This window comes from Coturnix japonica, linkage group LGE22C19W28_E50C23 (genome assembly GCF_001577835.2).
Source record: "Coturnix japonica isolate 7356 linkage group LGE22C19W28_E50C23, Coturnix japonica 2.1, whole genome shotgun sequence".
NCBI lineage: Eukaryota > Metazoa > Chordata > Aves > Galliformes > Phasianidae > Coturnix > Coturnix japonica.
The window spans coordinates 474,154-483,429 of NC_029544.1; the positions used below are offsets into that span (position 1 = coordinate 474,154).

Sequence of the window (9,276 nt, forward strand, 5' to 3'; positions counted from 1 at the left end):
CCTTCCCCTCCCCTTCCTCTTCCCCTTCCCTTTCCCTTTCCCCTTCCCCATTCCTTCCCCTTCCCTTCCTCTTCCTCTTCCCCTTCCCCTTCCCCATTCCTTCCTTTACCCTCCCCTTCCATTTTTGATTCCCTTCCCCTTCCCTTTCCCTCCCCCCTCTTGACTCGGTGGAGCAGTGACCACAGGCAACCGGTACGGTGAGAAATTGACTGTATTTCTGCTCTTATTGTGGCATCACATAGGAGTTACAGTGTGGTTTAGTACAAGGAGATGCTGGGATACACACAGACGAGCTCTGCTGTCGATCACCACCCCGCTGCAGGGCCAGGCCTTACACCAAGCGTGCAACCAAAGCACAATGTAAAAATATATATATATATATTATATATTTACATCCACCATCTTTTAAAAAGCTGAGATTGGAGTATAAAGTCCAGAGCTAAAAGATGCCAGGGGGTGGGGGGGGAATAAAACAAGGGGTTCAGTGAGCTTTTCTGTGGGTAAATCATCACAGAAATAACGTTTAAAAACCTCCAGGGGGGTAAAAGTGATGGGAGTTTTGGATGCTGGGCCTTGCTGTGATGTCACTCGGTGATGGGAAGGGACCAGCAGCAGCTTATAGGGCTGGGAACAGCAGCCAAGCAGCAAACCCAAGGGCAGTGTTGTGTAGGAGATGGGTTAGGACAGCCAGTGTAAAAGCACTTGCAGACTCCACGGTGGTCAGCAGGGATCAGCACTGCACCTCCTGCCATTGCTGCCAGCAGGAAGGGGGGGGGTTAGTATTTAAAAGGCTGAGCACTGAAGCTCCTAAGTGTGTTCCACTCACGTGGACTTTGTCTGGCTTTAGTGAGGTCTGGCTTTAGTGGGGTCTGGCCTTAGTGGGGTCTGGCTTTAGTGGGGTCTGGCTTTAGTGACTCCCAGCCGCCCCCCCTGGCCCAGCTGCCCACTGCTCTGCTGTATCAAGATGCTCCTTGATCTCAGCTGTACCACACTGTGGGAGATGTGGGGTGCTGGGGGTACCCAGGGCTTCCCTTCCCTTCCTCTCCATGGGGCAGAGCAGTGCAAGGAGTTTGGTTGTAGGGTTTGGCTTGCACACAGCAGGGTTGTTTGCTATGCACACCCTCAGGGGCTGCATCCTGAAGGCATTACAGCCCCTCCACATTGGGGGCTTCTGACCCACATGAACCCCATAGACCTCGGGGCAATGAGGGTGTGGGTGCAGGCCTGCTGTCTGTGAGCAGATGGTGCCTTTCAGCTCACTGCCAGGCACAGGGATGTGACAGAAGGAACAGATTGAGAGCGTGAGCCAAACTTTAAATGGTTGAGTAAAAGCAATTAGGAAACAAATAAAAAACCCCTTATTGCAGACAGACAAACCGAGCAGCACTGGGTGGTTTCCTTCTCTGCCTCCTCTAATGCTTCTTGCACGTACCGCTGGGGGGCAGCTCAGACATCCAGCACCTTTCAGACAGGAGCAATAAGTCCCAGCTGTTAGAAGTCACTGAGGATACTGATGTCTGCAAACTCATTCCTGTACCGGTAGGAATAGAGGCTGAGCAGGAAAGCCCATTTCAGAGAGATGAAGCTCCAGACACACGACAGGTAAAAGCTTCTGGGATCAGTCAGGGCTAGGAGAGAAAAAGGGACGTCTTTCAAACCCCCCCTTTATCCTTCACAGTCTGAATCCACCTCAACCCCAAACTAAAGCATACAATAAACAGCCCCTAAACCCTCCCTGCCTTACACCCCTTACCCAGCAGATATTGGGAGTCATTATGTGAGCTCTCCCATGTTATGTTCACAGCAGGAAGCTTCATGTGCTGACTAAGCTCTGAAGGCATTTTCACCCTGCTGATACACACTGAGGTCCCCAAACCCTCACCCACCTGCTTTAAGAGTGCTGAAGAAGCGGCGTTTAAGAGCACTCCCCTTATCTGTATCCCCTTATCATATAGATTTAAGTACATTCTGGTGTCTATAGGAGGAAGAGCTGAGCTCACATCAACTCACACTGATGCTGGGTGATGGCCAGGACGAGGAATGTGCAGAATCCCACCATGGAGAGAGCTGAGAAGAGGATCCCGATGAAGAGGAAGAACCTCAGCCCTTTTAACCAGGTCCTCCAGTAATCCTGCACATACATCACATGCGTGATTAGGGCCCAGAGCGCCAGAACACCTGCTTGATCAGACAGCAAGGGCAGTCAGTACAGCAACGCAGCACTCAGCAGCACAACAGGCCATGAAGAAACACAGCAGGACCACCTCCACCTCACACACATCCCCCTCCAAACGCTTGGAGTGACCCATATAACAGCTCCCATTGCTCCTGTGCTCCAGGAGCCACAATGGAAGGAGCCTTTGAGGTGAGGATTGGCTGTTTTCTGCCCCCCTGGCCCCATCAAACAGCCATCCTATGGGTACCAGTGACCCCCATCCCATCACACAGCCCTTATTGGCACCAGTGACCCCCATCCCATAAAGCAGCCCTCCTAATGGCACCAGTGATACCCATCCCATCACACAGCCCTCCTATAGGCACCAGTGATACCCATCCCACCAAGCAGCCCTCCTATAGGCACTAGTGACCCCCATCCCATCACACAGCCCTATTGGCACCACTGATACCCATCCCATCAAACAGCCCTCCTATGGCACCAGTGACCCCCATCCCATCAAGCAGCCCCACTCCTATGGGCACCAGTGACCCCCACCCCATCACACAGCCCTCCTAATGGCACCAGTGACCCCATCCCATCAGTCTGCCCTCCTATAGGCAACAGTGACCCCCATCCCATCAAACAGCACCCCTCCTATTGGCACCAGTGACCCCCATACCACCAAGCCCCCCTCCTATAGGCACCAGTGATACCCATCCCATCTAACAGCCCCACTCCTATAGGCACCAGTGACCCCCACCCCATCAAACAGCCCTCCTATAGGCACCAGTGATACCCACCCCATCACACAGCCCTCCTATAGGCACCAGTGACCCCTATCCCATCAAACATCCCTCCTAATGGCACCAGTGACTCCCATCCCATCACACAGCCCTATTGGCACCACTGATACCCCCATCCCATCAAACAGCTCCACTCCTATGGGCACCAGTGACCTCCATCCCATCAAACAGCCCTTCTATAGGCACCAGTGACCCCCACCCCATCACACAGCCCTCCTATAGGCACTAGTGATACCCATCCCATAAAGCAGTCCTCCTATTGTGACCAGTGATACCCACCCCATCAAACAGCCCTCCTATAGGCACCAGTGGCCCCATCCCATCAGTCTGCCCTCCTATTGGCACCAGTGACCCCCATACCACCAAGCCCCCCTCCTATAGGCACCAGTGACCCCCACCCCATCACACAGCCCTCCTATAGGCATCAGTGATACCCATCCCATCAAACAGCCCCACTCCTATAGGCACCAGTGACCCCCATACCACCAAGCCCCCCTCCTATTGGCACCAGATACCCATCCCATCACACAGCCCTCCTATGGGCACCAGTGACCCCCATCCCATAAAGCAGCCCTCCTATTGGGACCAGTGATACCCACCCCATCACACAGCCCCCCTCCTATGGGCACCAGTGAACTCCATCCCATCAAACAGCCCTTCTATAGGCACCAGTGACCCCCACCCCATCACACAGCCCTCCTATAGGCACCAGTGACTCCCATGCCATCACACAGCCCTATTGGCACCACTGATACCCCCATCCCATCAAACAGCCCCACTCCTATAGGCACCAGTGATACCCACCCTATCAAACATCCCTCCTAATGGAGGACCTACTGTCATAGGACTGGGATGTTTCTGATGGGATTTCTGGAAGTGAAGGGGTGCAGATTGCAGCTCCCAGCTGCTCACAGTTTGCATAAAGCTCCCACTTGGGGCAAAGGACTCTCATCTAGTGTTTAAAGTGGATTAAATCCAGCACTTCTGGGGGCTGGGTTACACAACCAGTGTAATATCTGAGCACAAAGAGTTATTCCTTGTTTCCAGCAGAGGAAAAAGACACTTCAAACCCTCAGATCTGGGCTGTGTGCTGCTCCCCAGCCCATTTTGAAGCAGCTTTGCATCTGCTGTAAGCAAACATTGCTGCCTATTGGAACCACAGCAGCAACAAGGAGCATCATCTGCAATGGTGTGCCTCCATTTGGCACTGCTGCAACCCAAAGCGCTGCTTCGTGAAGCTTTTCTCCTTCTCCTTCCATGCAGAGCTTCTCCAGGCTTCAAAGAGAGCTTTGTGACACAGAGCAAAAACAACATAGGGAGGGATGGCAGCACTGTGTTGGGTTTGCTTTGCAGCTCCTTGCTTGCAGCCCTTCTGATCTGAATATGAAGCTGAGCCTACACAAAGGCAGCTCTTTGCTAGGAAACCTGGCGGTGCTTTCTGTCTCTTTGGGGCCATAGCAAACCCAAAGGGCAGGCAGGTGGCTCAAGGAGATAAAACCCAACCTGTAGAAGATAAAACAGTGAAAGCAAAAGCTTCAGCTCCTCCTGACGTTCCTCAGCTTTGCAACGCCTTGAAACTGCTGATGGGAGGGGAAGCTCTGGCTTCTGCAGTTGGCACAAGAAGCAGTTTTCCCTGCTGCAAGCTTGAAGATGAATCAGCAGAATTCAGCTCAAGTGCTGAGTCAGGGCTCCGAATGCAAGGCAGCAAGAAGAGGCAGCACGTGAGCTGTCAGCAAGACTGAGCTCAGCCCAATGCCTGACACAGCACTGGGAAGGAAGCTCAGCTAATCCCCCCCTATAACCTCACACCAAGCACTTCCCAAAGAAGAGAAGCCTGCTGACAGCATCACAGCGTGCAGAGCTGGGTCATGAGGCCCCTTAAAGAACAGGGAATCCTTTCACCCAGCAAATAACACGTGGTGAAGCAGAGGGGAAGGAGACTCACCCAGCTCCATCCATGTGATGCCTGTCTGTCTCCTGGTGCACTCAGATCCTCCATTGAAGCAATAGAGCTGCCCCCCCCCAACTTGTTTTCTTCTCTATAATGGCCAAAACAAGTGTTGCAATGAGCACACGGAGCTGTTTGAATCAGCATCTGCATCAGCACAAGTGGGGGACAGGAGGAAAGAGAGCGTGGAAAAGCCCAAAGCAAAAAGCCTGTGTGTTTAACCCAAAATGTAGCATCACACCTCACTCCTTCAGCTCAATAAGTGCCTTTTTGAAGGCTTTTAGATGGAATGGGGGATAAAAGCTTGGCTCTTTAAGGCAATGTTTGACCTGCAGTGCATTCAGCTTTGGTTCACATCCATCTCCCCCCTTATATCTGCTCCTCCTTCAAACCTGCACCTCTGCATCCCAGAACTGCATTCATGCTGCTCCCATTGCAGCACATAATAACATCAGAAACTCCATTGCAGCACATAATAACATCAGAAGCTCCATTGCAGCATTATAACTTAACATAGACGCTCCATTGCAGCCACATAATATACCATCAGAAGCTCCATTGCAGCACAATAATAACAATCAAGAAGCTCCACATTGCAGCACATTAATAACATCAGAAGCTCCATTGCAGCACATAATAACATCAAAAGCTCCACTGCAGCACATAATACTCAGAAGCTCCATTGCAGCACATAATAACATCAGAAGCTCCATTGCAGCACATAATACCATCAGAGCTCCATTGCAAGCACATATAACATCAGAAGCTCCATTGCAGCACATAATAACATCAGAAGCTCCATTGCAGCACATAATAACATCAGAAGCTCCATTGCAGCACATAATAACATCAGAAGCTCCATAGCCCTTGGTCTGGGTTGGATTCACCCCCCACGCTTCGAGTCTGCAGAATAAAACACAATGGAGGGATTTCCGACCTGGAGCAAACATTGAAGTGGAACAACATGAAAAAGTCATTGCCTTAAAGCACACAAAGCTCCAGGAAAAGGAAACGATCCAACAAGCACTGGTACATCTGAAACAACGGGGCTGGGGGGTTGTTTTCTTTAATGGTGGTTAGCAGGAGCTTTGATAAAATGCCTTTAATTCGTAGCTTCAATCCAGGAGTGCACCCACAGTGAGCTTGGATGGAGTTTAAAGGAGCTCTTAATTGACAGCTGGATCGACCCCAGCCTGGCAATAGGACAATGCTGACATGCATTGACACAGCATAGATACAGACTGGGATGAGAAGACCTTGAGAGCAGCCCTGCAGAGAAGGATATGGGGGTCCTGGGGGGTGAAAAGCTGACCATGAGGCAGCAGTGTGTGATTACAGCTTGGAAAGCCAATGGGCTCCATCAATACAAGGGTGGCCAGCAGGGATGGGGAGGTGATTATCCCTCTCTGCTTTGCTCTGCCTTTATGAGGCCCCTTCTGCAGTGCTGTGTTCAGGTTTGGAAGTATAAGACAGGGAGAGGGTCCAGAGGAGGCCATAAAGATGCTCAGAGGGCTGTAGCACCTCCATTAGAAAGACAAAGGGAGATGGGCTTGTTAAGGCTGCAGAAGGCTGCTGGGTGACCTCATTGCAGCCTTCCAGGACCTGTGGGGTGACCTCATTGCAGCCTTCCAGGACCTAAAGGGAGCCTAAAGACAGCAGGGTAGCCAAGTCTTTCAAGGGGCAGATAGAAGGATGAGGATAAATGGTTTGGAGTTGGAGGGGGGGAAGATTCAGATTGGATGTCAGGGTGAAGTTCTTTACCAAGAGAGCAGTGAGGTGCTGGAATAGCACCCAGAGAGGCTGTGGATACCCCAACCATACCTAGAGGTATTCAAGGCCAGGTTGGATGGGCAGCTATTAAATGTGGAGGTTGGTGGCCCTGCATGTGATGGGGGGGGGTTGGAGCTTCATGATCCTTGAAGTCCATTCCAATACAGGCCATGATGAGGCTTCCCCACTGCTCCTGGTGAGGCAAAGCATTGCTGCTGGCAGCCAGCAGCAGAGCAGCTGCTTTGCTGAGCTCAGAGCACGCTGCCAGGACGCCGTGTACAGCACGGATGGGTGTTGTGGATCCCAGGGACAAAACAACAACGGCGTGAGGCCAAGGAGAAGCATGTGCACACACAGGGGAGCTGCTCTGCAGCCAGCCTTCCTCTTCCTGGGGCTTGAAACAGGCTCTGGGGGGCGGCAGCTGACAGCAAACACAAGCAAAGCAAAAGAAAACAAAACAAAGCACGCATTAAAGAGTGACTGAATGGAAAACACGAAGCCTGTGGTGAGCAATGGGGACGCCTGCAGTGCTTGAAGAGCCCTCAGTATCCACACAAACCTTGCTTTGTGAGCTGTACCCACCCCCCCAATAGGAGCTTTACCAGCACACGTCCCTTCTGTCCTTTCTGTGTTGGGAAAGCTTTGCCTCCTCTGCTTGGTTCCCAGAAAGGGTGCAATGTTTCTTCCTGGGGTCCCAGCCAAGTGAGTGAAACATCAGAGGTTAAAAATGGGTTTTCCCTGCTTGGATCCTCTGCCAAAATAGCTGAGGATCAACAGTGAAGTATTTTAGGCAAGCAGCTCTCAAAGGCGAGGAGTCTATGGAGGGTCTGAGTGCCAACTGGCTTCCATTTGGCGAACCCTCCCCCATGGGCACGTGCTTTGGGGTTTATTTCTGTTTGGAGGAAAGCAGACGGTGCTGCATGGGTACAGGGGGTGAAAAAGGGCATTAAAGAGGAAACCAACAGCATGTTTTCCTGCCCTTTAGCAGCACCTGGAGGGATCCAGATCTCCTTTCAGCAGGGCTCCCCCTCAGTGTGCTGCCCTCCATTTAAGACAATGGAATAGAAGCACAAATTGCCTCTTTCACTTATCAGGTATCTTCATGATTCTGAGCATCTGAAAAGCTCTTTTCACCTTTCATCTTCTGTGCACCTGCTTTGCTATCTGCTCCACACTGCATTCTCAAAGCACAAGCATTCTGTTTGGGGCCAGAAATAACTGAGCAGCTTGGAAACAGCCCATAAAGTGGCTCAGAATGGAACAGCAGAGCACTGAGATGGGCAGCATGAACATAGGAACCACAATCCAGGTCCTGAGGTTGCCCTGTGAAGATCAGGGAGCTGATGTTACTCAGTGCTGTGTGTGCAGGGGGTGGTTGTTGTTATGAAAGGCGACTGGAAAGACTGGAATGGTGGCTGCTCAGCATCTTCAATTGCTGTGGTTTCATAGGGAGAGGTAATTGAACTGAAATGATTAAAGCAGAGAAGACTGTAAGGATGAAGGGAAGCATGGAGAGACATCCCAGCAAAGAACAACTCCAATGAAGGGCAGCAAGCGATTCCAAAGGTCCTTTCCATACATGACTGGTTGCTCCTGTTCCTTCCTGGCTTTTGCTTTGCTGGTGAGACAGAATGCTACACAAGAACAAGTAGGAATACAAAGCTGAAATCTCATTGCAATTACATGGGGAAGAATTTCACCTCCTGAAACACCAGGAGGCAAAACGTGAAGCAGAAGGGCAGGAAAAAGCAGCCAAGGAACCTCCTCAAACAGCTTTGTCGTAACAGCAGGACACACTGAAAGCCTTCCTGCCTTTCCTTAATGGGTTTCTCAGGCTTTGAGATCCCACTTAGACTATGGCTGAGTGTATATAGAGTGCAAACTAGCAAATATAGCAAGTTTCACTTCACTTTGTGCTCTTCCTCCAGGTGCTCACTTGCATTTGGCCCCATAAAACCCATGAGCTGCTCAGTTAACAAAGCAAAACAGGACTATGATCTCCAACCCAGTAGTCATTAAGACACACAGAATCTACTTTGGCCACCAAATCTCTGTGTTTTCAGTGTTCACCTTCCAGCTCAAACCCTGCATGGCAAACAGCTTTCACTTCCATGTCCCCATGGGTACAAAGCTCAGGAGGATGCCACTTTCTTTTTCCTTCCCTGAAAACACAAAGCACACGTGAACGCAACTTTCCAGCCCTGAGTTTCCTTAGCAAAGCCAATGTTAAGCCTGCACTAATATCCTCCTATGGGTAACAAAGCTGGCTGGCATGTAGGGCTCACTCTATACACATGCAAACACTGTGAACCCCTGATATTCCCAGCTGCAAACACAGCCTGAAAGCTGCTGCAACCCCAATAGCTTCTAGCCAAAGTCACTCCCTTAATAACACACATAAAAGACCTGCAGAGAGCACCCAAAACACCACAGGGTGCCCCAAAATCCATCTGTCCCCATCCTCTCCCCTGCAGCCTTGCTACCAGCCACAGCTTATACCCCCCTATGCCCCCCATCTTTCCCATTCAGATTCAAGGCAAACACCCCCCTATGCCCCCCATCTTTCCCATTCAGATTTAAGACAAACACCCCCCTAT

The 9,276-nt window shown here is 51.0% G+C and overlaps 1 protein-coding gene across 2 annotated transcripts in view; it reads right to left on the minus strand.

The window, feature by feature from the left end:
* Window positions 1-193: 193 nt before the first annotated feature.
* The window catches only part of SLC48A1 (solute carrier family 48 member 1), a 9,698-nt gene continuing 615 nt past the window's right edge, over window positions 194-9,276 (minus strand). Inside the window, exons 2-3 of one of the 2 annotated variants that reach the window (XM_015886862.2) lie at window positions 2,011-2,178; window positions 194-1,628 (exon numbers count right to left, since the gene is read on the minus strand). In XM_015886862.2, the coding sequence (XP_015742348.1) occupies window positions 1,492-1,628; window positions 2,011-2,178 (305 nt within the window). In that variant the 3' untranslated portion in view covers window positions 194-1,491. Of the gene's footprint in view, window positions 1,629-2,010; window positions 2,182-9,276 lie in introns of both variants that reach the window. The other variant, XM_015886861.2, reaches the window with a different exon arrangement.